Consider the following 27536-nt stretch of genomic DNA (forward strand, 5'->3'; position numbering starts at 1 on the left):
GGCTCTTTAGGGCAGTGACATTGAAGAGTCATCTTAGTTCAGCTAAGCAACTCGTCTCAGGAAATCACCAATATCTAGAACTATGTGACTACACTATAAATGGCTCATTTCTTGTATAACTGCCACTAAAGCAAGATGCAAAAGTCACACTGTAGTTCAAAAACTACTTTAAAGTTGCCTCACAGGTTCTTCCTTCAGCTATGCTGAAGGTTAAGTACAGAACCAGAGTCACTAAGTCCAGCACTTGCTTAATTATCTGGAAAGAACACCAAGGTCACAAGGCCAAAGTGCAAGGTGTTTTCGATGTCAGTCTTGTATCTTCTTTTAACAGTTATGAAGTTCGCCAAGTCAGAGAATAATTGATCATAGGAAACGTTTAGTACAGCTTACAAATCTATGAAGAAGGTTTAGGAAAATTCTAGTTTTCATGAATCTGATCAGCTGATATACCTCAGTAACTTTGTTGCTGATTAAGTCCTCAGTTTTAAAATGACTGTTTGCTCTGAAGCTTTTAAAAAAAAAAAAACATCAGGTTGGATCACATGAACAGTCTTCTCAATCACAGAAGTTGGCAGCAAGTTAAAGACACCAGTTTCCCTCCCTTCAAAAGCACAACTCAGTCACCAGTGTCCTGCATAGTATTATGTGCTACAGAGTAGTAGCTTGTAAGCATGGCTCATGCCACATGAGATCACTGGTAGTTTCAATAATGTCTAGGACTGTTACAACAGATCCTTTACAGGAAGTCTGGATGTTTTATAAGGCATTAACTACAAGCTGCAAAAAAGAGCCTGCAAGGGCAGAGATTATGCTTGCACACTCAACTTCCCATCTAAGAGCCATTCAAGTACCAGAACTTGAACTTGTGACTCCTTGTTGCACATCCTGGAGTCAACTGCAAATTCTGAGACTGTCCCCCTTGGCCCTCCCCGCACTGACTAACAAGTGTCAAGTTTAAAGTCTAGGTACCAGTCTTCAGTGAGGGACAGGGAATGAGTTGCCAGGCATAGAATCAACTGTGTTCTCATGAAATGTGATGCTTTAATATTTACTAGCAAGTCTGCCTGTGATTTAACAATATAGTACTATGATGTCTCAGAAACAGCATTATTACTTTATTTTCTTTCCCTAGATAGGATAACAGGCAAATATACTTGGCCTAACTTGTACTTTTAATGATAGATAGGATACTTAGTTGGCTTAAAGCTCATCCCTCCACATGCCAGCACCTTTCACAGAAAGACTCACAGGGCAAGAAACTGACAGAGCTTCAGTAAGTATTTACTACTTGTACAGATTTGTTTGATATTTTAAAGCTCAAATAACTACACTTACCTTCTGCTTTGTGAACAGGACATGCTGCCAAGGTTCTCCAAACAAATACAAACTCACAGTCATTCTCCTGTTCCAACACTGGTGATCCCTACAGAAAAGAGCCATATAAAAGGGGCTTATTAATAGCTGCATTGCAAGTTTCAAAACATACATGCGGGGGTTTTTTAATTGCAGTTGCACAGCCTTAAAATCTCTGCTACCTAATTTCAGCACTCATTTTCAGCAAAGAGCTGCTTTTCGTGGCTCACAGGATTCCACAATAGAGTTCACTGTTGTGTTCTACAGGTTCAGTAAAGCACTTAAAGAGACAAGGGAAAAGCCTGTATACAAGATATTACTTTTTAGAACCAGTCTCTCCATTCTAAGAGGAATAAACACTGTCTATTTTAATATAGTACCCCCAAGCACTAAAAGCCTCATTAATAGCAACTGGCATAGAAAATTACCATTGTTTGATCGCACTGGAAGATTATACGTGTAGAATAACGCTGCTTATCTTTGCATATGTCACCATTCAAGTAGATAATGCTCAATGACCCATCAGTAGCAGCCTGGGGGGTTATCTGAATGACTCCGAGGTTCTTGCTTTTATCAGCATATTTCACACAAGATCCTATGGCACCACCTAGAGGAAAAAGCCTGTTTTTTAGTTCAAAGCTTTGACAACTAGAGTTACATTTATTGTAAAATAACATAATAGGGTAGCTTTAAGAGAACTTTGAGCATTAAAGCAGACTGTCTCAAACTCCTGAAGCAGAACACAACAGAAATTAATTCATAAATACAGTTGGAGAACACTGCGTGCCTAAAGCCTCTGAGGCTGTCCTGCATTCACTAGATCTTTCAAACTGCACTAATTTATCTGCTCCCACGGACTGATAAAAGACGAGAGCAATGTAAATATATCAAACTGGCTAGAAGTTCGGTAAGACATGGCAAAAGCCTCTCATTCTGGCCTCATTCAATTAGCAGGCTTCAACAACATTTGACTTTTCTACCTTCTTGAAAAAATAATAAAATCAAAGATACTGGCAAATACTGCCCTCGACACAATTTTCCCAAATGTATTCACACACATCTCAATGCAAAAGTCCTGATAAGCATTAAGACTGCTCTCAATTTGCAGAAGTCTGTTTATTAGTACTCCTGACATGTCACCCAGGTCTTTGTGAGTTCAGTGATTAAAACAGGCAGGATTCAATTAACCCTACTAAAATAACCAGGGATGTCATTCTGCATATAAGGTCTTGCATCAGAAGTCACAAGTTAAGAAACATCGGCCATTGGCTTACCAGAACATCCAGTCACATAGGGCAAAGGCTTGCAGACATTTAAGAAAAACGTTCGCTTCTTCGCTTCCTTTGAAGTGTCAATAGCAACCCATGGCTCACCATCTTTGCTCAAGTCACTTAAATCATACTCATTGCCTGCAGCATCTGAAAGAAATGTAGTATATACCCTAAGCTCAGAGATCTCATTAATACTTGCAGCACTATTGTGTTTGAAAGGATACAGGTCTCCCCGATGAACACACAATTTAAAGTAATTTTCAGAATCATATTAGAGAACATACTGTTGCCCCCCCCCCAGATGCACAGGGCTGCAGGCGGCGCAACACCCCCACCCCACCCCCCCCCCCGGATGCAGAAAAGGTCTATGGCAGATTTTGGAACGTTTAGGTTGTCCCCCCAGTTTCCTTAAAATGATCATCTCACTCCATGAGGATCAGCACGGCCAAGTCAGATATAGAAACACACTTTCTGAGCCCTTTCTAATAACCAATGGTGTGAAACGAACCCTATTCACAGTCTTTTTCAGTATGATGCTCCAAAGGGCCACGGCAGACCTCGATGATCAGGACGGTATCTACATTCAATATCATACTGATGGAAGCCTATTCAACCTAAGGTGACTGAAGGCCCACACTAAGACCTTAAATCATCTTGTCCGGGAGCTGCTCTATGCTGATGATGCCGCCATTGTCGCCCACACAGAAGCAGCTCCGCAGCATTTAACATCCTGCTTTGCAGATGCTGCTGAGCTTTTTGAGCTGGAAGTCAGCTGAAAGAAGACTGAAGTTCTCTATCAACCTGCACCTCCAGAAGTCTTCCATTATCCCATTATCACCATTGGCGAATCAGAGCTCAAATCAGTCCAGCAGTTTAATTACCTAGGTAACCTCATCTCCTCGGACAGTAAGATTGACAGAGAGACAACAGGTTAGCAAAGGCATATAGTGTTTTCAGAAGACTCCATAAAAGAGTTCGGCGAAATAAACACTTGAAGAAAAGTACAAAAGATCAGTGTTTACAGAGCCATTGTACTGTCCACTCTTTTATATGGGTCCGAATCATGGGTCATCTACTGCCACCACCTAGACTCCTAGAACGCTTCTATCAACACTGTCTCCATACAATCCTGAACATCCACTGGTCAGATTATGTGACTAATATGTCTGTTCTAGAACAAGCAGCAATCACAAGTATTGAGGCCATGCTACTGAGAACACAGCTGCGTTGGGCAGGACACGTCTCAAGGATGAAGGATCACCGCCTCCTTAAGATCATGCTTTATGGTGAACTTGCCACTGGTTGCCGCAAGAGAGGAGTCCTGAAGAGAAGATACAAGGACTCCCTGAAACAACATCTCAGCCTCAGCCGTATTGATCAACATAACTGGTCTACTCTGGCCTCCAATCGGGAGGTCCGGAGACACACCATCTATAACGCTGCTGATGCTTTTGAGAAAGCACGCAGGATCACTCTTGAGGAGAAAAGACAAAGCAAAAAGAATCGTGTCTTGCAGAATGTACCACCTAAGGAGTCTTTCTGCTGTGTCTTTTGCAACCGGACGTGTCTATCTCGTGGCTTTTTAGCCACCAGTGCGCCTGTAACAAACGTGGGTAGAGCCCTCCCCAAATCTTCATTCACGAAGCCTAGCCATGATGATGATGATGACTGTTGCCAGTAAAACATCACTATGCCAAACACAGAACACAGCTCCCTTGACAGTTACTTCCCAAGCGTAATTACTCCACAACTCACAGGTGCATTTTTACAGAGGCCAAGAAAAATGAACTCATTTGCTTCAGAGTTGGGCTGAAGCAGTACCCAGTCACAATAAGGACTAAACATTTTCGAAGTCATTATCCAAATTAGCTTCTTGCCTGTCTTTGTCATTTAAGTCTGCTTCAAACAACTTACCTCCTCTCCCACCCTACAACTTCTACAAAGACTTTAAGTCTTACAAGAATCTTCACAACAGGTATTCTTAAAGCTCTCCTCTGAGCAAAAGTTTGCTGTTCAGTTCATCCTTCCAACATTTGTTGGACAGAACCCTTTCAAATTCCAGGTACTTACCTGTAACTTGACAGTCTACAGGAGCAGGAGCACAGGCCAGAGCTGTGTGAAACTCAAAAAAAGTATCATGGATGTCCAGCACACTGTTTACCTCCTCACGCACAAACTTAAGCTCTCCAGGATATGAATCATTACAAATGAAAGTCACCACAAACGTGTCTGATTTTCCTGTAAAACAAACATTTTTCTGCTGATGGTTCAGTTTGGAATATTTGAATTTAAGTTCAAGCTAACAATTGACTTCAGAATTTTCTAACTGTTTCTTTTTACTCACTGCTTCAAGGAAAACACTACCTTATATTTTATGGGGTTTTAGCTGTAAATATGCAAGCCTTCTTTAGAAAGCTATGATAAACTGCCTAGCAACCACAACTGACTCTCCAAATAGAACACCAAAATGCCTTGACAGATTTCAAGAACATAATTGCTTTCACTGAACTGTGTTCCCTGGATCTTCAACATATTTGAAGAAACAGAAAACCTATAAAATATCATCAGCACTACCAGCAACCTCTAAATTACATCACAAATAGCAAAGTTCTGTGTTTGGAGATTTTGTTTGTAAGAAGTTCAGTGTAATGACTGCAGAACAAATAATACTGACGCTATCTAAGCAGGATATGTTAAGTTCTGTTTAGTCCTCAAGAAATGACAGAGTTATGTCAGGGAGTAGTATTTGTCATCAAAATTTGTCAACACCATTTGTGTTATCAAAATGGTAGATGCTCTCAAAGCAAAATACACAGGAGCTCAATCACTTGTTTCCTGTTACATATTAGGAATGGAAATGTCACAACTGGGAAAACAAAAGGTATCACCACAGCAATTTGTACAGATGCAGAAGCATTTGAGGTTCCTGAATCCAAAAAGCAGTTTTCCCAAAACCTTCTATTGTTAAGGTGTCCTGTTCCTTTCTATGAAGCTCAGTTTCAGTACAATTGGAGAGCAGGTAAAATCTAAAAGCTAGATACACATTTTTCATTAGTCTTATCTCCAAACAAGACTTAAATTCATGAAGTAGGCATACATGAAGTACTAGAGCACTTATTTAAGAAATTTCATGCAAGAGAGTACACGCTTACTAAAAAAATGACCTTTCAGATATGAAACAACTTTACAGAACATTATTAATGAAACTGAAGCTTAAATCTATTACTTCACTTAGAAAAAGGGCCAGAGTTCATTTTGCTTGTTTTCCCAATTTAACTATCCATTTCTCCTTACAAGGACCAGTATTCATCTGCTCAGTAAGAAAAAAATAACAAATATACTGTATTTTAGTCTCTTTTTTATAGTTTTGAAATGCACATGTATTACTGAAAACTGAGCCATTACCATTCTACGTGATTTTATTTTCTTCTAAAATTTCCATATAAGCTAGTTTATTTAAGCAACTAACACCAAGTCAGATAGATTTCAGTATGTGACCATTCACACTAAGTTTGTACAATATGACCATCCGTTTCCACTGCATATTTCCTGAACTCACCTAATTCCACACGAAGAGGACCTCTGTAGGTAAGAGTTAGAAACCCTTCACTGGATAGATACAGGGTTTTGTCCAATTCCACCAGCCTCACCAATGTCAGATTTTCTGCTTCACATCCAGCAGCTGTTTTGCCATCAATTTTACCACAATCTGGCATGGATCCACAAATGTTTAGCTAGAAGTTTTGAAAACATGTGGATGTACATAGTATTAACTGCAGAAATTAGGTTCATGTAGCCATTTCTATATCAGTAAAACTTGCTTGTCAATAACTTTTTCAAACAACATGGTTGTCCTGCAGTCTGGAAATGACAGACATTTCAACTATAATACAGTAACAATACTCAGTCTCCAGCTTAGAGGGTCCACAAATTCTCCCCACTAGAAGTGCAGGATGTGGTTAAGCAAGTTTATTCTCACACTAAGAAAGAGACTACTATGGTAGTATTTGTGACAGCCTAGGACTACTGATACATGCAGATTGCAATAAAAAACCTGATATGGACAGATTAAATCCCTTTCTAGGCTTCCCCTATCAATTTCTTCAGCATCAACAGATAAATTGGCAAGAGAGTCCATAAGGGCAAAATCATGCATAGCCTGAAAAGCGTGGCTACCTTTTGTAGCTAAGAATCAGAAGTTCAATGCTTTTAAGACCATCTGAGGTCAATGAAGTTATCTTCCATTCCTGCCCTCAAGCACAATGCTCTCCTGCCAACTCATATTTCATAAAAGGACTGAGTCAAAGCTCCACTTGCTCACTAAGCAAGACAAAAAAATGCAAAACCAGCACCCATAAGCAACAGATTGTACAGTCAAAATCCTTACCAAGAAGGTCTTCCCACTGCCAGTAGCCATATAGCCTTTTTCAGAAGCTAATGGCTGCAGATTGAACAGAAAGCCAGTGTTTGGATCTCGCACAGAGCAGGACTGGAAAAAAATTTATAAGAGAATTATTTTCTCCTTCTGCATTTCTTCAACCAAAGTAGTGATTTACACATATTCCTAGCCTGCATACCAATCAGCAACTTAATTTGATCAATCCAAATACAGCTCAGGCAGTAGCAACACTTCATTCAATTCTTTTGCACATTTATTCAGTTCTTTTCATCTGCTGACATCAGCCACATACCATCATATTAATGTAGAATTTAACAGACCTATCAGGTTAGCTAAGAGAAAGAAAATTTTAACTGAGGGTTGTTTCCACACTAATGTGTTTGTGTTGAGACCTGTAAAGTAGAAGCAACTGAGTAGTTTAGCATGAAAAAAGAAAAGTCTCCTTTGATGATCTGTACAAAACAAGGACAATATATAAATATACCCTTACATATAGACTCAGTTTGACCAGCAACACTGTAAGGGAATGGAACATTCCTAGAGCAAGTAAACTGTTCTCAAGAGAAAGCACCTGAATACTTTGGTCAGAGGTTACACATTTCAGGAACACTTCAAAAAGAAAGCAATAAGGTATCACAAGACTCAATCATGACCTAAGACTTCACTGTAGTCAGTTTTCTTCAAAAGTCATTTAAGCACAGTAATCAGGAGTGCTAGAAGAAAAGAGGATGTTGAGACTACAAATACCATTTACATTCTTCCTTTCTTACCTGTGAATCGTCTTTTGTTTCCTTGATTGGACAAGCAGCCTCAGTTTCCCATATAAAAGTGGCCACACAATCTAGAATAGCAATAAACCTTGGGCTGCTACTCTGGAAACAGATTGCAGAGAGAAAACCAGAATAAGTGTGATAACCAACACTTTATCATGTTTGAGATACCACTTGGAAACTGTCAGGTTCTTCTAAAAGACTTCACTACAAATGCACACAATTCCCACCCTGCTTCCCTCGCCCCTATTTATTTTGAAGGTCACCGCTGAAAACTTTGTCTAGTTAAACACTTAACATGTCATCAGGCATTAGCCAAGAACTGAATCAGACATCCAAATATTCAGATTAAATTCAATGCTGAATCTAGACAAGCATAACCAGATCTTGCCTCAGTTTAAGCTTTGAAGAGTTTTGAGGTATAATACATAGTCTGTGATTTATTAAAAAAAAGTAAAAGTAAAGTAACAGAAGTCTGCTAGCTGAGGTAACAGGATAACAGGAGTATTAATTATGTACACTTCATTTCAGTGTTTTCAGACAAAAGTAAAGCAGTTCATAACCCCTCAAAGTCACAGATTTTTCACCACACCTCTTGGACTAAAGAACAGGTGAGTGAGGGGAGTAAGAACTGTAGACTCACAAAACCAGGAAGAGCAAGTTTAAGGCTAATGATCCTCTCAGTCTAAACTTCGCTATGTGGAGTTGTATCAGCAAAAACTTTAGATTTAAGAATCCTACAATCGAAAAGCTACAGAGGATGCAGAACCTAAGCCTGAAGATTCACCTTACAATATTCTTCCCCTTAAGAGGGTCCACAATATTTGTAAGTAACTCCTCAGTTTTGAGTCCCTGTGTAGTTTTCATGTTAATTATACTAGTCTGAAATATGACTGTCCACCAATGCTGTTAAGTGTTTATCTAGTTATTACTTAAGATAAAATACTCAGTCCGAGAGATGTTCTTCTCCAGCATCTACATCAGTTTTATTTTTACATCTGTTTTAAATCCTCATGAAGTTTCCCTTGTCACGAATCTGCTGTATACTACACATCTTCATGTGGTTTCATGGTAAAGGATGGAAAATCTACTACGATGAAGTAATAACTGAAAGATCATTTGTCCTTACAAGAGTGCCCCTGGAACAGACAAAGTGGATGGTGCTGGTATAAGTAGTTTTCTTTCCATCAGCATTGATGCACACAGAGCCATCTGCATAGGTTAGAGAAACGTGTCCGGGTCTTTCAATTACTAGTCCTTTGCTGGCAACACCAAGGTTGCTAATAGAGGTGACTTCAGAGTAAGAAACCTAGAAGAAAAGCATGTCAGCAATTCTAAACTCAAGTGAGGAGTTACAGATACAATCAAAAAGAAAATACCTTCTACAATATTCTTGTATACAGAAGGTTATGTTGCGAGCTTTGAAAATAACAAAGGTGTAGATACCCCCACATTTCTCTCCCATTCTGTATTCAAGTTTCACGTATTTAAGACAACCTACACAAGCAGGCATGGTTTGATCTTTGTTGTTCTTATTTTTAGTACAATAAGGTGCTTGTAGTGCTTCACAACAGCCATCTTCATCTCAAGAGCTACACAGCTTAGGAATTCAGGGAGGCCTATGTCTCGTGCAGTAGGTAGAATTTTACTTGTACAGCTTTTTAAAACACAGTATGTGGAAGCCTCCATGTGTTCTCAGCATTGACCTTAGGGATTCGCCATGCTTAGCAAAGCCTAAAAATCACTAGCAGAAAACAGTAGATGTTACTACCAAGGTCCAAAGTAATCTTCACTTCTTTGAGATAACTGGTGTCTCCTATTTTTAAGAAGCTACTTTTAGTAGCAGCACAAACAGAAGAATACACCTCCAAAACAGCTCTGTCCACAGACTTCGGCCTTTTTTAAAAGTTTTTTTAACAACTCTGCATTTAGGTTGACACAATGTTCTCACTTCTTACTCCAGTGTCTTGAGCAATGAAGTAATGAAGCCCTTAAGTGTCTCCACGTGTCAAGTACGCAGCCTTATGCAACAAGGACTATCACAAGCACAGGGAACTAGTAATAATTAGCTCAAGTACCATGATGGCAATGATCAGCTTCTTCAACAGTATGGAGGGAAGGTGTTTTAAACAAGGAATTAAGACAGTTTAGTGAGCCTCTAGTTCAACTTTCCCTGCAGCTCTCCCTACTGCAGTCAGGCCTTAGGCAAAGTGTTCATTCAGCCTTTCAGCTGTTATTAGTCCCATGACAAGTTGTTACACTTCGAGGAAACACAGAAGTAGAAGCCCATAACCATCATCTCCCTTTTTTTTTATTTGCTTGGCAGCAGCTGCATAATCTACTCCTCAGAGCCAAAGAAAGTTCGGGAGAGATGGGTGGAGGTGACAAAGAATCTTTAAACACATTTTTTTCCACAGTTCAATCTAAAACAAGCCAGAAGCAAAATAAAATATCCAGAAGAACAGCCTGTTTCTAAAGCAATGCTAGAAGTCTCTGAGACCCCAGCAACTCATACAGGAGAGATGTAGTTTGTCTGCCTCTGCAACACAGGGCAAAGAATCATGCATGTTAAACATGACACTGTAAAAATTAAAGCTTTAGCCTTTAAAGAGGAGGACAGGAGGTCTACTATGATTATGCCACCATTATGGACACAGAATACCCTTTTGGACAAGAAACCAGAATTCATGTGTCTGTCTTGCATACCCCTTAATATCACTTATGTGGCAAACCAGTTCTAAGCTGGGATGGAAAGGCTACTCACAGAATCATGCCTATATTCCATCTGACAGACAGATGCTCGCCGGTCACATCCTGGGACAGCAATCAATGGTCGACAGACATTTATGTAGTACTTCTTGAGCTCATTTGGTCTTGAATTATCCATGGCATACCAATTTTCACCTCTCTTCTCAGATTTTGCTAATCTGAGCAGGAAGAGAAAGTTCTGCTCTAAGTACACATATTTTTTGTAGTCTCTTTAGCTTTCTCTGTCAGTCTCAAGAAACAGAGCCACCATAAGGTATTTCAAAGTAACTTTTCCCCCTCATGTTTAAGTGCTACAATTAGAAAGAATACTCCTGGGAAGTAGAGCACAGTTGACAAGGCAGTAAGTTTTTATAAACAAAACCATCCCAAAAAGTCAACTTTCATCTTAGGAGGCAAGTCAACTTACTAGAGGGAAATATCCTCTTCATTTCAACATACTTACAGTTAAGACTGTCACAACAGATGAAGTTTCTAGTGCTGTCTGCACAGGAAATCAACTTCATCCAATGTTATCACCCAGAACACTAAGCTAGAACAGCCAAGTTATGTTGCATGTTACTTTCTTACCTTGACAAGTCATATTGGTCCATGGTGTTGGGATCAGTCACAACACATTCCAGCGGCATTTCAGGACAAGCATATTCAGTGTACCACTTGAAGTTGTAGGTATACTTATCTTCTACCTAAAAATCAGCAGAATAGGTCCGTGAGGCTTTCCACTCAGAACACTGTGACTCACTATTCCTTTATATGTTAAGCCTATTATTTCCCCTTGGTTTTGGGATATACCTTCTCACACTGATTCCTGTAGGTCTGTCCTGTTATAGAGATTGTCACCTGCTGTGCCATCAAAAATACTCTTTCCCAAAATAACAGAAGCAGAGCAATGTAACTGCTGTCTGCTGTGTTACAGGACACAGTCCTACCACTTGTTACTTTTCAGCCAGTTTGTTTTTTTTCAGCTAGAAACACAAGACAGTCAAAAGCACTAGTAATTACATGGCCCAGAGGCTACAGGAAAGTGAAGAGTGAAGCAGGAATCCAGATCCAGGTAAACAGTTTACTGTTGAGTGACCAAGGTAAGCTTTATGGCTGCAACAAGAGTCGGACATACCAAGAGAAATACCTTTCTTTTAATCTGCTTTATAGATACTGGATATTTTCATACATAAAGCTCTGCTTGTACTGACCTAGCAGCAATTATTGCCAGTATTTTGGGATGGATAGCCTTCCTTTATTCGGATAGAATTTTTTACCTGATATTCAGGCTGACCTATTCCAGCATCACGGTCACACAGGAATGTTATAAGGGTAGATCGCTGTGTTTTCTTCTCATCATTGTATGCTGTACCATTTTTGTAGGTCAACTGAATCAGGCCATCATAATATGAAAGTTTGGAACTGGGTAGTCCAAGACTCCAAAACTGATCCTTACTGGAAAAGAAAAAGTGTGTTTTGAGACTGAACAGAATGCAAAATTAATTCTGTCTCTAAAAGAAGTCTTAAAAATAGTAACCACACAGGCAGGTTTATAGAAGATACCATAATAAGACAGAATAATTAAATAAGTGAGCTGGGATGAATAGGATGCTGCCAAAAGTAAACATAAAACATGAACAGGTGTCGTTCTTTGAAAAAGGAAAGGAAGTTGTATGTTGCTGTATGTATCCAGACAAGTCTAACACTCCCTTCTCTATACAAGTGACAAAAACATCAAGTTCTCATTCTCCAAAGTAGAATTCAAACTGCAGACACCCTAATGTTGGGCTCAAACTGGCCTCATACAACTACATGTGCACAGTGAAGACCTAGCAGTGCACAACAGTTCTCAGCTAGGTGTTTCTTTACTCCAACTTAACACTGGCTCTATCAGACCTAGCTTGATCACCTTCCTCTGGAAAACATTTTTAGGGTCTGCAGTGAACTATCCTTGGCTGGAGAGTAACTCAGAGACAACCCAAGTACAGCATACCTCTGGCAACAGGCTGACCTGGAACCTGAAGTGTACAGATACCATCTCAGTCATAGTTTGTAGAAGATAACAGCAATGATACTGTTGGAGTAGCAGTACACACTGGCACAGCAGCTTTAGTAATGGAAATCACAGAATAGTTGAGGTTGGAAAAGATCTCCAAGATCATCAAGTGCAATCGTCAACCTAGCACCACCACCATGTTCACTATTACACCATGTCCTCAAGTCCATACTCACACATTTTTTGAACACTTCCAGGGATGGCAACTCCACCACTTCCCTGGGCAGCCTGTTTCAATGCTTGACAACTCTTTCCATGAAGAAAATTTTCTTAATATCTAATCTAAACCTCCACTGGCACAACTTGAGGCCATATGGTGCAATACCCAAGCTCTGGGCTCCACCTCTGCATAAGGCAGTCACTACTCCTCCCAATCACAGCAGTGTTTCTTTAGGCCAGCTCTTGGAATATAGCTGACCCTGAATCTCTGGATTGTAGGCTGGCTTAATACAGCTTACAGGCCCCATGGAAAACATAAGGGGGAGCAATGGGTACATTCCATCTCAAAAGCTAGCTGTAAGCAAGATTACATGTCTGTGCACTTTGCTTGAAATAGCTGACAGTGTAATTACTGCAAATTACATGTAAATTACCAAAACCTATTACAGGCAGCACAACAATTATTTTGCATGCAAATTGTTCAGTATTGCACACAGACAACGCATCATGCAACAAGAGATCTTCTACTACAGACAACAGAACTAGAGTTACTCACCTTTGCGTTACTTGGCATGCTGCTGATTTTGTGTGACACAGCTCATCAGGCACACTGCCACAGACGTTTATGTAAAACAAGTATTCTGTAGTATTAACTATATAGTACCCATTTTTCTTGGCCAGAGGTGATAAATCAAAAGAGAAGCCTAATGAGTAAGGAATAAACTTTATCAGTTCAATTTTATCCTGCCATCTCTCACAGGTTTTGATTCTGCCAGTCACATAGCTAATTCACCTCCCCTGAATAAGTCTCCTTCTATGTAATTACTGTTCCAGAAAAAAAATAGACATACTAAAAGCATATTTTCTTTTAGAGAGAGATTTACTACAGTAAAATACACATTACATCTATTTTCCTACATATACTAGGGGAATATTAAGCTCATGCTGTTCTGATCATCCATATGCATGTACTGAAAACTGTGGGTGCCTAAAGTTAGGCTGAACTCACTTTGCTCTTGAGTATCAAAATGACTCAGTGCTGAAGCTTAAGTTCTATCCCTCATGACCTTTCAATTTGCTGAACAGAAATACATACCTGCCTGAGGGTCAGAGACTTGACAGTTATCTCCTTCAGTTTTAGACAGGACACACGCAGCAGCAGTATACCAATCAAATGCATATGAACATTTACTCTCAGACATCAAGATTGGAGCACTTTCTAGATCGCCTGGTATCAAAAGAGCAATGTATTACACATTCAGACAGCCAGGCTGCCAATAGGAACTAGGAATTTAAACCTAAGAACACTAGCTTCTCCCCAAGAGCAGACCAAGACTAACTGTTGAAACACCACTGCTCTGAAAATAGAACTAAAATTTTTTTCACAAAGTCTTTGCATCCTCCTCCCCAAAATAAAAGTTTAGCCCAGAAGATGCAGTGCTCAATCTGTTCCTGAGTACTATCACAATATTTGAAAAAATGTCTGCTTTGATACACAAACCTGGCATTTTACTATAAAGTAATCGCTCTATTGAGAAGAAGTGCATAACCTGTTCCTAACAGCCAGCGCACTTGGAGGTTTCAAATTCCTCAGGTTGAGGTAGAGGAACATAGGTTTTTTATTTCCCTAGGAGATGGTTAAACTAGCAGGCTATTATATCCAGATGAACAACATTAACTTCTGCAAGTGTTTCTGCTTTCCATAACTGTCAGCAGTTTAGACACAAACCATACCTACTGGATACTTTATTGGAAGTTAAAGTATCTGATCTCCATTCAGAACCAGTCTTTCCCATCAAGGGAAAGAAAGTGCTTTGTGCAGCTTCAAAGAGCAGTTGTATAAAAGGTAAATAGAACTAAATACCTACAATTACATTGTTATCATCCTAATAAACAAATCACATGCTTCAAGCTTCTGCTCAGAAAGAGATAAAAGACAAAACCACATGCTAGTATGTAGCACTCGTGTCTGCGCTTACTATATGACCTTCAGTTTTTAGCTGGATCAGAGAACAGGGTGCGGATGTTCTCACCTGGTCTGCACATTAGCGTGATGACAGTTTTGATTTGTTTGTTAGGACCACAGCTGTCTCCATTTGAATAGATAAGCTGAATATTTTCTCCAACCTTTACAGGAGAAGATACAAATGTTCCAAGATTCTTACTCTTGTTTTCCTTATCTGTAAAGACAATAAATACATCACATTCGTTTCTCTGAAAAGAAGTGAAGCTTAGACTATTAAGACAGTAAGCCTTTCCATTTGTCTAGTTATAAAGACAGCCTATCATTAGGAGTGTGTTTTTACCTCACCAAAACCATTCTACAATGCCTGGAGTTCCTTAGCTAGAAAAGGCTACTTGCATAATTTCTTCTAGACTCTTTGAGAGCACAAAAGAAACATGCTCCTAACTTCTGTTTCCTCAAATAACTGAAGGCACTCAGGGCAGCCAACTCCACTTGCAGAGGAAGTGCCAAGCCTTCAGAGCCTTAAAAAAGAATGAATTAAAAAACTCTAGAAACATCACCAAACAAAACCCCTGACTCACCTACAGAGCAAATAGCAGCACCATCTGGACAGCTGGAAGCTCCTCCTCTCTTCCACACTTTATGGCAGACATTGATGTAGTAATGTTTCCTTTCTAACTCCGAAAAGCTACTGTCCACAGCTTCCCAGTTCTGGGCTAACTCTGAAATACAGAGGGTAGTTAAGAACAGTTCATCCAGTTTAAATGTTCTCGCCTCCCCATCCCAAAATGCCTCTTATTACAGAGGAACCACATCTGTGGGATGACCTCTCCTTCAGAGCATCCCCAGCACACAAAAGCTCAGGTTACACCTGTATCTGCTCCATGAAGCCGCAGTTGCCAAATCCTGCATTTTCTGAATGGGTCCAAAAGGTGTCCCCTTTGCACAAGCCATTGGGCAGGAGCTGCTGAGCCATGGTGAACCCTACCTGGCACAGGTTTCCCATAGAGGTGGTGGATGCCCCATTCCTGGGAGGTTCAAGGCCAGGCTGGATGGGGCTTTGAGCAACCAGGTCTAGTGGAATGTGTCCCTGCCCATAACAGAGGGGTTGGACTAGATGGTCTTTAAAAGGTCCCTTTCAACCCAAATTGTGATGCTGTGAGTTAAAACCACTTAAGATGGCAGCAACCAAGGCAGTCATGGATATGGCTACTTTCACAAGGCACTCATCCTTTTGGAATGACGGAAGCAAAAAACAACATTGCAGAAATTCACTAAGAACAGTAAAAGTTGACTGATGTTCAGCTAAAGAATTGCACCAGAGAGGGTACGTAAACTTGGGACAAAAGTAACTGAAAGGTAATATTCATTGCCATACCTGAACTGCGGGTAAGAGGTGACAAGTCATAGTGTTTTCTTTTATCAGTAACTCTGCAAAGGAGATCTTCTTTCTCTTGAATACATGCATATTTTGTATCCCAAGTAAAAAAGTAGGTGCAGTCCACTTCACCAGTGAACACTGGAGTTCCTCTACCATCGTTACCTTAACGTTGAAAATAGATAAACAGATGTAAGGTTTCTAGTGGGGGAAAGAGATAAGGAAGGAGACTTAAGGACTAGTAATGAGCAAGGAAGATTTAAAAAAAAAAAAATTGCTGCACAGAACTTGTGTTTCTGGTATTTTACTGTTGGCTAAGAAAAATAGACTCTTTCATACCTCCATCTTCTCAATCTTCAGTGTAAATTTAGACTAGCGGTGCTACTCCAAGCACAAAACAATTTTGTCAGCCAACAGAAAGTAGTGCTTACTGTAACAATATTTATTTCTTATGTTTTAGCTGTGGCTCAAAGCAAGCATTCCTTTGAGTATAAGGTCTACTAGCAAGCACAGAAGTCAAATCCTGAGCAGAGCCACCACAGCTTGTTAAACTCACCTGCTGTTTCATTGCACTCGAAGTTTATGACAGTCATTCTCTGAAAGCCAGAACTACATGCATCCCCGTTCGGATAAGTTAAAGTGAGATCCCCATCAGAGTATCTGAATAAAAAGCCAGTTTTAGACAGAAACATGGGATCAGACACAATCGCACAGTGTTCTTCACATAACAGAAAGCACACTCTCGTTTATTCATTAATTTTCTCACTCCAAGGGAAAACAAATGCTTGTTTAACATTAATACTGACATTTCTACTGCAACAAAGGCTTGCATCCACTGAGTTTTCTGGTCACTTTTCATTAATTTCTATGGAGTTCAAAGAATGCTCTAAAGCTACTCTAGGTGTGGTGGAATATGCATTCCCATTAGTTTATTGTGTGGCTATTTTTGCAGGTGAAGGAAGTCCTACTTCCTCAAGGATCACATGCTTACAGACAAAAATGGAAGATCATATCTAGGTGAATTAATCTCTGCTTCAATCTCACGCGAACTATTGTCCACGTATGCTCCTTGAGAATCAGCTTCTTCTGCTGCCACCTGACACAGAAGACTCAAGGCATGCAAGAGGCAGTACAGCACAATCTGCAATTCTGACAAAAAAAGTCAGCAAAAGTCTCTTCCTGTCTAGACAATGGCCTCTGCACACCTCATTGGCTCCTCTATTTGCTAATGCTATCCTGGTACACTGTTAAAGTTTTTCTACCAAAAATGAGCAAAAATACCTGCATTTTGTGTCAAATATTGCTTACATGACAAATAAGAGCATCAAAGTAGGAAACAAAGATCTGTCAAATCAGACCAGTTAGAAGGACTAAACAGCATTCACACACCTTAGTGTTTGGTTCTGAAATCTTCCTGCCACTTTTTGCTGGTTACTTGAAGGTTTTACTTGGCAAGATGAAATGTATTCTGTGCCATCCTTGCAGTTACCTGCAGAAGTTTTCCCACATACATTCAGGTAAAAGTAATACTCGTCCTTGTCATCTTTGGCAACATATGGCGTGACATACTCTGAATAAATGACAAACAGCAAAGTGTTCTAACACACATCAGAACAGACATGAAACTCCAGATATCTACGGAGGACATTTTTCTTGTCTCTAAACATGGAACCGCAAAACTGGTTAGTAACAACCACAAACAAAAAAGAAAAATAGCGAGCTTACCAGGAAATTGAGTAAGCGGTCTTAAATCAATGGAGATATCATGTTGCTCATTAGTCAGAAGACACTGCTTACTCTCCAGGTAATCCCTGTGACAGGCATATTCAGTAACCCACTCAATTTCATACCGGCAATTTGTTTTTGCTGTGAGTTTGGGACCTGCACTCTGATATGGAAGTGAACAGAATTTAAGTTATAAGTAGACTTATTTGAAATATAATCTTTAAAGCAATAGTGTCACATTCCTTTAGGATCAGTAACAACTACTTCACCTGTAAATTGCTTAAGATGTGCAAACATTGTTTCTAACCTCTCAGAAACAGCTGTTCAGAAAAAATAAAACAGGTCTTATAAATGATGTGGCAAACTAGTTGAAGTCTAAACAGAAGTATCAGGCATTAGCAGATGGACAGCAGAAGTAATAGTGCTTTAAAAAGCACTTTTATTTAATGTGGTGGAAAAAGTGGAGATGTGAGCCCAAATGGCTAAGCACAGCTTGGATTGCTTGGATTGTGTTTGCCGCAGAGAAGTCCACAATGAGGGGAGCAGAGATCAAGTGTTCCCTGAAGGCAAAGCAGACTTTTAGACTCTGGTGTTTTAGCGACTTTGATTCCCTCGGTCCAAATCAAGACTGAAAGACATTTGAGAACTCTTCAACCAACACTTCTGTCAGATGAGTTTTTTGTAGTGAAATATTTTTGCGCATCCTGGGAGAAGCAGTTTTCCTCGCTTTGAAGTGAAACATTAGAAATCCACTTTGTATCATAAATCTGTCTTTCTGCCATCCACTAGAACAACTGACAGATACACAGGTATGTATGAGGTAAGTTACAGGCACAAGTATCATTAGTAATACTACCATACTACAAGTGTGCATAGCTGTAGCAAGGCATTACAAAGTCACAGTAGACAAGAGCCTACGGTTTGTTTCTGCAGCAATGAGGGTGAAGTATGGTACCTATCCAGGTACATTAAACCAAGAATTAGCTAGACAAGAGTTCCTCCTTCACTAAGCTTGCAACGAAAAGCATCACTATATGAAATAGTCACTTTGGCCCAATTCGAGCTGTGTAAATTGCTGAAATTACCCAGCATCACAACAAAGTGATCATCATACTGCACTGAAGCCAGGTTAAAACAGTGTCCTGCAAAAATTGAGTTGTGGCTTAACACAAAAGATTTTACTTTACATTAAAAAGAATTCAGGAGGCTGCTCAGTAAGTCACTTTTGCTATGCAATAACACTTACTAGCTTTTCTTTTTCCCCTGAGGAAGGACAGATTAATAAAGAAAAGTTACATGAAACAGCTATAAGCATGCCCAGCCTAACCGATGAGGAAGAGTGCTCAATAGCAAGCACTCCGTGCCAAGGATTAACAATATACTAATCCCATCCTATGCTCAGAGGAAAGATTTGAACCCATAAAGGGACAACCAAATTCACTGATACTAAGAGACAACACACCTCTAGGGAAATTTTATTCAAGTTCTTGTTTATTTCTTAAGTTTTCTAAAACTTTAAGAGTATATTTACGATTTCACACTCTTCATAATCTACAAGCCATGAATATTTATGTTCTCCTCAGCCCTGAATTAAAATGAAAGATAAAAATGCACACAAAAGTCAAACAGTTAAACTAAAACAGCAAAGTTACCTCTTCTCCCCTCTTTGATGGACAAACAAAAGTGATTGTCACTGCTGGGTTATGGCCTAGGCAGAAGTCTGGCTTTTCTTCATCACTATATATTCTCTCATAACTCAATACCAGCCTAGAAGTAGAAAACAACAAACCAAAAAAAAAAAACAATTAAGACACTGTGAACTGTACAGAAGAAGGCTATTTGCCCACTCCTTGATAGATACTCAGGAAGAACATACCAAAGTAGCCCTGCTCCTGAAAGCAACTCTTATGGGGGTCCTCATTCCTTCAATCTTACAGTTAACAAAAAACAAAGACTCAAACAGTCCCAGCAAAATTACTTAATACAGTATCCTCTTGCACCCCAGTTAAGACTGTGCTGAATGCCTTTTAACACACATTGTAGCAAGAATTTAGCTGACAGTCACAAGAACACTCTCAGCTTTCTGCTCAAACTGCTGGAGAGGAGACTTGGTAAATGGTCTTGCAGCTTTTGAAAGTAATAACCACTCCAGTTTACCACATTCCTACTCTTTACCACCTCTGTATGTATAAACTCTTTCCATTCTACGCCCAGAATTAAGAGCAAGATGAACCCATCAGCAAATTGAGAGGATCAGATCAAGTGAGGCAGGAGAATGAAACATGATAATTATCTGACAAGGAAAGACAAAGAGCAAGATGACTTGTCTGAGAGAGCAAGGATATCAACACAACTTTCCAACTAAGCATTTCTGTTCTATACAGTTTAACAGGCAGAAAGCAACAGTTCACAGAAGGGTGACAGTCTGGCTTCAGGTTAGCCACACCTCCAACTGGCCTCTCTATACCTGAGGACACAGATATACAACTGCCTTACTCCCTTCCCAGGCCACCCTAGTCTGACTGAGCATATACAGTGAATGTTCCTCAAGCAATGAAGAGCTTTTTAATTCTAAAGGGGAATAAGATAAAGCCTGCTTGTCAGGCACTTTATTATAGAGTACTAGTTGCATTTAATATGAGAATAAGGTGCTTGCTCAGATGTAAGCTTCTGCCTTGGTATAGAACACGTCAGCCACTTGGTGGTAGGGCTTTTCACCCAGCATGAAACAAGGACTAACAATTTCATCTGTAAATTAAAATAAAACCTTTAACCTTATCACAGACAGGTCAGAACCTTTGGCCTCCCTATTATTTGTTTATTCTGCTTGTTTTCTTCAGATTGCATCTGAGATAAAACAGTACTGCAGCGGTCAATGGGGTACTACTGACCCTACAGACAAGGTAAGCGGGCTCAGATGACCTGAAGATCAGAAAGATCAGCATGCTAAGTAAGTCCCCTGAGCCATATTGGATTGAGTGCTTTTTTGGCTGGGTTTTTTTGTTTGCCTGTAATTTGGTTTTGTTGCAGTTTTGTTTTTATTTCAAATTTATTTCCAGCATAAAAGGCAGCAAGCAGAACAGAAGTAGCAACAAGGAAACAGTTTTTTGTAGTCCCAGCTTTGCCACCACCAGGATAATAAGCCTTGCATTGCTTATCGATTCCTTCTGTTAAGAACTCATTAATGCAAAAGACACAGAAGGGCAACATCTGGCCCTATTCTCAACTTTTAAAGTACTTCTGGGCAGCAGAGTGAGTCAAATACAGTGCATAAAACCACTGAGAGCCAAATGCATTTATCCTGTGGGCCCTCAGACAGTAGGCAGACAGGGTCAAATCTCACTCTGCTGCTTGTGGGCAGAGAACACCAATTACCCCTCAGTTGTGTAGTCCCGCAATGAAGGAGAAACTTTGATCTGTTATAGCAGTACAACAGAAGGCCTGAAAAAGACTGCCCTGACAGTATCTGAAGAATTTTTTCCCACCAATGCTTCAACACTGGAGCGGTATTACTGTTAAGTTTCAGAAGACTCATCTGTTAGCAAGAATATTGTTTCCAGCCCAGATGACTGAGAAGTGTCCACAGTAGTATCACCACAAAAATTACATACCTGTCTTTGCCGTGGAGTTTCAGCTGTTCCTTTGGATGACCAACATCGTATGCCTGACCTTTGTGTAACAAGCAAGCAGCACTGCCTGCAGGGCAGTTCTTGGTCTCTCCACTTGAACTTCCTGGTTATAGCACACAGAAAATAGATTATAAAACTCAGTTTCTAAGCCCTGCTCTACCACCTGAAGTACCTTGCCACTTTATCAGTGGGTTCACTTATTCATTGCTTTACCTTGTTCTAAAAGTACTTTTAAAAAATGGGCTACAGGAAAATGTGAGACTGACAAAACTAAACCTGGAGTGCTTATGTTCATGCTGCCCTGGTTTTGGACAGCAAATTCATCCTTTGTGCCAAAGTAGCTGCAGTTAGTTGCTTGTACAGATGCTGGATACATAAGGCTTTGAAAAATTTTAGAAGCATGCCAAGTATTTCTTTTTTTTTTCCCCTCACAACACGAAAATGATACAATTGACAGGTAACCCCTCCTCAAAGGGAAGGCTCTTCTCCTTTGGTTCTTATAAGTCATCTGATTCAAACCTGACAGCAAAAAGTTTCAGATTAGTGGGATGTTTAAGAGAATACACCTGTCACTAGAACTAGAAGTACAACAAAATACCTATTTAACTGCAGAGTAAAAAAGCACAGTGGGAGTACACAGACAAACTAGCCTTTTCAGCAAGTTTCAAATACATGATTTTGCTGGTTTAATTCCTTATGTATATAGCTCTCAACTGATACCAAAATGCTAGCTATCCACCAGTACTTATGCAAGCACCTAAACAGTATTAGAGATGCACCTCAGGACGTTCATCAGGAACCGAGCAACAACCTGGAGTCACAAGTATTAGATTTAGAGTACATGAAGCCCTATGAACCATACTGGTTCTATTTGGCAGCAAACAGACACAGATACAATATAAGCTGCGCTCTTCCACTCAGTCCAGTGTAAGTCACTTTTTCCAACAGTACCTGCCCATCCAGAAGGGGTGTATCTCTGACCACCTCAATACTTGGAGAGTAAGACTTGGCTTCACAGAAAGCAGCCTTCGAATCATCAAAAGCAGCTTGAAAGAATAGTGTAAGTCTTAAAATATTGATCTTTGGACATAGGACAACCTTAATAGAGACCCTGGCAGAGAGCCACTCTACAAGAAAGTTATACACTGACAGGTGACACAAGAAAGCATTCACACCTAAGTCCCTGCAGATGTTTATGAACAAGGAATCATCATCAGAATCATCCACCAAGTAGTGTCCTGAAACTTGGATGAGAGGATTCAAGTCATGTTTCTTCAAATCTTCATCAAACACATAGCAAGGGACCTAGAAAACAACAAAAAATTACAGGCAAACTATGCTACACAAGTAGGGAGAAGTTATGAACAGGCATACATGAAGCCCAGGTATGTGGAAAAGGTTTTTACTTCCGGAAGCTCAAAGTTAGACACGCTGACTTAAAATCAGGCATCTGAAGTTAGACTGTTTTGCTCTAGCTTTTAGAAGAGTTTTACCATAAACAACCATCCTGTGTGCAGAAAATGTTGAAGAGTTATTTAAAATTCTCAGCTCTGCCAACCTCAATGTATATGCTTTATATACCTATATATACAAACCTATATATAAACATAGGTTTATGAAGCTGTTGGGATTAATTTGGGGTAGGGGCAGGAAGGTAAAGTCATCCAATACATGAAGAGTAATTCCTGCATGGATAGTACGTAGATTACCTCTTTCACAGGTTTAAACAAGTCTTTCTTGCAAGCCACAAAGGTCCTCCATTCAAAATAGTGCACACACTCTGTTGCTGTTACAAACTCAGGGGTACCCTATTTAAAGAGGGAAAAATCCATCTTTGAAAAACAGACTTCACTTTTATTTTACAGTAAGAAGACAATAAGAAGTTCATTCAAGAGATTAAGAAAAAATGAGCACGTCACAGAACAAGGCATACAGTTTCTTAATAGCATTTGCTAACAGCAAATTGTTATTTAACAGCCTTTTTTGGGAAACTCATATGCCTGCATATGCACCAATACAAATTAACGTGTGCCAGTTGTAATATGCAGTAACTGCACTACATCTTGTAGAAGTGCTCACGATGCCAATTGATAGTGGTAGAAGCATCAGTCACATCTACTTACAAAAAAGGAAAACACCAATAGAATTGCATATAAGTAGGTGAACACAGCAAGACAATGCATGTTTACCATGTTCCCTCTCTTTTAGCCCACAAAAACAACTGATTAGCAGCCTCTTCTGCTACACAGAAAGAATACCTCTGATCTCATCTACTTATTTTTACAGGCTCATGTTATACACATTTTTATATGTCAAGATAGGAGTTGTGCCATGATTCAGGACTTGATGTTCAACTCAACAGCTCTACTTCAGAGAAAAGAAAACAATCAAATTTTTCACTTCGCCTTCCATCACCTCAGCTAGAAGCACTTCACCATGTTTAAACTGATTGCCTCTCCATTTAACTCTGCCACAAAAGGCAAGGAAAGAAGTTGTTCCAGACACTCTTACAAAATCGTTTTACTAGGTCATGTGAAGAACAGGTACTAGAACTAAGCTACCTAAAACAAGCCTGATGATTATGATCTGGTGTTACAGCTGAAGTTGAGCAATAATTTTTAATTTAGTTTGGAGAATCATGTGCTAAAACAGAACAGGAAGCATTTAAATCTCTGCTGCACTGGCACTTTGTTTGAATTGGCTAGATTTCCAAGAGAGGGTGTGCAATAGCACAGTCAGTGCCAACAGCAGCACTCATAAATACTTCTCTCTGATACACAAATATGTAAACTGATCACAGTCTGTACAGAAAACCAAGTTGTGGTATCTCTTAAGCATGTGAAGGGTGTAACTCCAAAAAACGCATCGAAGTGAACTGCATAAACATACACCCCTAGAAACTTTTCAGGGATCTCCAATCACATCAAGCAGATTCTCACAAACAACTACTTCCTCAGAAGCTCAGCTGGATGTATAAGCACTGTTAGTTCAACAACGTAAAGACAAAACCTAACACACTCTGTTGTCAACTATGCTGACCCACAACAGAGGTCAGTCATTTTCCTCAATGCTGTTCCATTAAACAGTCATGCTAGGGTCCACAGCTCAGGCAGAGCCAACATTTAAACAACAGCTCACATTGTTATGGCACCCTGTACACTGTTGACTCATTCCTCCATATTACGCTAATAAACTACTATAGTGCAATCCCTGTAAAAACATTAGCCCATGATCAGAGCTAAACTGCAGATCTGCAACTATTTTCTACTGGGACTGAATTTTGAAAGCCCAAGTAAATCATGACCTTAACACTAAAACACAACTGGCTTTTCTTTAAAGCTAGGAAGTTCAGCAATTAGTACATCCAAAAATACAGCAAGTATTTTTCCCTTTTTTTCCCTAAAAACCAAGTTAGAATTACCTTTTATTTCCATTGAAGAGCAGAGGATTTAGACTTACCAGTGTTTTCCCACACAGGAAGTTAATATTGCTTTGAATTTGGTGTTTACTGCCTTGCTGCAAGCAGTCACGTGTAGTGTTGAGCTCCAGAAGACTTTCAGAAACACTGAGCAAGCCTAAGTCACCTAGGGTTTAAAAATGGAGGGGAAAGGAAAAAGAAAGGGTGTTATCATAATATAATAGCTTCACAGAAGCTCAACAGACAGGGTATAATTTCAAGCACAAGGTATACAGACATACCAGTCTACCTGAAGACAACACAACCGAGGATGATCCTTGTGGTTCTTCCAATTTGAAAGCTTGGATCCAAGTTAAGATAGTGTTCGACTATCTCTAATCACACTCCTACCTTTTAGCAAACACTTGGAATCTTAAGCAGTACAACAGCAGGTGCTACTACAAACTAGTCAGTGCCTTAGGAACAAGGGCTAAAGGACTGCAACAGAAAGCTGTCACCAACTAGTTTCAAGCACAATTCACTCCTTCCTCCTACCAGTTTCTATTTATCAGCTTCTCAGCCTTTATGCCATTTATACAAATAGCACTGGCACAAGATGAGAAAGAGTCTATCAGAGTGCCTTGGCTTGGAAGGGACCTTTCTGCAATGAGCAGGGAAATCTTCAACTATTTCAGTGCTTAGAGTGCTGTCCAGTCCAACCTTGAACATTTTCAGGGATGGGGCATCTACAGCCTTTCTGGGCAACCTGTTCCAGTGCCTCACCACCCTCGTCCTAAAAAATTTCTTCCTTATGCATAGTCTGAATCTGCCCTCCTTTGGTTTAAAATTATTACCTCCTGTTCTATCACTACAGGCCCTGCTAAGTCTGTCCTCATTCTTCTTACAAGCCCCCTATAAAAACTGGATGGCTGCAATGAGGTCTCCCTGGAGTCTTCTCCTCTCCAAGCTAAACAACCTCAACTCTCTCACTGTCTTCATAGGAGAGATGCTCCTGCCCTGCAAGCATCTTTGTGAGCCTCCTCTGGACCCACTCCTGCAGGTACATGTCTTTCCTATGCTGAGGATCCCAGAGCCAGAGGCAGTTCTCCAGGTGGGGTCTCATCAGAGCAAAGAAGAGGGGCAGAACCACCTCCCTCAACCTGCTGGCCACACTGCTTTTGATACAGCTGGCTTTCCGGGCTGTGAGTGCACACTGCTGGCTCTACTCAATCTTAAGTCTACATAACGAAGAACCCACTGATGCCTCGGGACTGGCACGGCCTGCAGACAAACCCAGCACATATCTATTGCCTCCGTGCAAATCCCCTCCATTTCCCATTCCCTTTAGCACAGCTTGTGTGCTGCATGAAGACTAGGGTCAGTGCTGCATCACTGCATATTCCTCTCCTCCACAGCACTTGACATGAAGGGGAAAGGTGGAGCACATTTCAAGTCATGATGAGCACCAGCTCAGGCCAGTGAAATGTTCCCGCTCAAACCTATTTTGGTTAGTATTAAACACCAAGTCCTTTTAGATCTTACATGCTAACTCCAGCCTGTCCACTTTTTTTGAGAGCTGGATTTTAATTCTTCAAAGAGATTGGCTTAAACTATAGAGAACACTATAAAATGCATTTACCAGTTTCTCCCTTTCCATTTTTGTTTATGTCTACACTAAGGAGAAAGCCAGTCAAATCTGTAATCATCGCAGATAGCAGCTTTGCACCTAGGCCAAATGTTTCATCCTAAAAACACTTGTTGGAACTTTGCCCAGCCTGTTATCTCCTTATGCAAGGCAAGCAAAACTATACTGCACCCAAGTAATATAGTCCTAAAACTAAAAGAAGTCAGAAAACTGGGCAGAAAGATGACACATGTGGTTTCTACCTTTTGTATTTCCTGTGTTATCAAAAGGCTATCTTCAGGTTTTGTGAGTTCCACCACTGATGCTAGCCAAGGTACCATGCAGCTCTCTTAAACCTAAGAGCTACATATCGCTTTGAGAGCTGCCACCCCCTGCGTGGATGATATTTAAAAACAAAACAATTGTTTGCAGTGACTTTTCTTTCTGAAAGAACGAAGAGAACTGATTAAGCCCATATTTGAAGAAAGCTTACAACCTAAAGTTTATAAGCTGACAAATTGCCCTTCTCTCAAATCAAAGTCCTTTACCTGTACCCCAAAGCTGAGTGCAGCTAACCTCATACTATCTGGATTGCTTGAAGATAAATATGTGGGTTTAGCTGTCTTAAATAACTGGAATCTACACTGGGAATTTACACCGGCCTAGACGCGGATCAAAGAGATTCTTCTTCTCAACAGGAGTGACATTTTTAATTTTTTAACAAGTAAGAAGCTTGATAATCCACTAGCATGATTTAAACTCAGTGTGATGATGACAAAGTTTCAATGCAACTAGAGGCAGTATGAAGCAGCATGGCAGGCATCACTAATAAGTCTCAGACAATCATGAGCAAGAACAAAATTAAGACAATTTGACCAATAAGACAAAGCAAAATTCAATGACAACGTTAACTGCACTGCCTTGATTTCTTAATTTATTGCAGGGTGGTTAAAAACATGGCCCACTTTAATAGGATTTGCGGCTTAACCTTTGAAAGTCTGTTCAAACAGCCTCTGCAAGACCACAGTATATCTGTTGCTAAATCCTCTTCCATTCAGTAG

The 27536-nt window shown here is 40.0% G+C and overlaps 1 protein-coding gene across 1 annotated transcript in view; it reads right to left on the bottom strand.

Moving 5' to 3' along the window:
* Positions 1 to 27536, bottom strand: part of IGF2R (insulin like growth factor 2 receptor) — a 60351-nt gene that overhangs the window by 23038 nt on the left and 9777 nt on the right. Inside the window, exons 3-26 of the mRNA XM_027687106.1 lie at positions 24914 to 25038; positions 23164 to 23262; positions 22630 to 22759; positions 21437 to 21557; positions 19478 to 19592; positions 17826 to 17988; positions 17490 to 17670; positions 16657 to 16760; positions 16101 to 16265; positions 15304 to 15444; positions 14790 to 14936; positions 13853 to 13984; positions 13313 to 13460; positions 11819 to 11996; positions 11130 to 11245; positions 10558 to 10720; positions 8923 to 9102; positions 7794 to 7895; positions 7012 to 7113; positions 6184 to 6358; positions 4695 to 4862; positions 2628 to 2771; positions 1782 to 1960; positions 1336 to 1423 (exon numbers count right to left, since the gene is read on the bottom strand). Coding sequence (XP_027542907.1) covers positions 1336 to 1423; positions 1782 to 1960; positions 2628 to 2771; positions 4695 to 4862; positions 6184 to 6358; positions 7012 to 7113; positions 7794 to 7895; positions 8923 to 9102; positions 10558 to 10720; positions 11130 to 11245; positions 11819 to 11996; positions 13313 to 13460; positions 13853 to 13984; positions 14790 to 14936; positions 15304 to 15444; positions 16101 to 16265; positions 16657 to 16760; positions 17490 to 17670; positions 17826 to 17988; positions 19478 to 19592; positions 21437 to 21557; positions 22630 to 22759; positions 23164 to 23262; positions 24914 to 25038 — 3366 coding nt within the window. The remainder of the gene's footprint in view (positions 1 to 1335; positions 1424 to 1781; positions 1961 to 2627; positions 2772 to 4694; positions 4863 to 6183; positions 6359 to 7011; positions 7114 to 7793; positions 7896 to 8922; positions 9103 to 10557; positions 10721 to 11129; positions 11246 to 11818; positions 11997 to 13312; positions 13461 to 13852; positions 13985 to 14789; positions 14937 to 15303; positions 15445 to 16100; positions 16266 to 16656; positions 16761 to 17489; positions 17671 to 17825; positions 17989 to 19477; positions 19593 to 21436; positions 21558 to 22629; positions 22760 to 23163; positions 23263 to 24913; positions 25039 to 27536) is intronic.

This window comes from Neopelma chrysocephalum, unplaced genomic scaffold, assembly GCF_003984885.1.
Source record: "Neopelma chrysocephalum unplaced genomic scaffold, ASM398488v2 Primary Assembly neopelma1_23, whole genome shotgun sequence".
In the NCBI taxonomy this organism is placed as follows: Eukaryota; Metazoa; Chordata; class Aves; order Passeriformes; family Pipridae; genus Neopelma; species Neopelma chrysocephalum.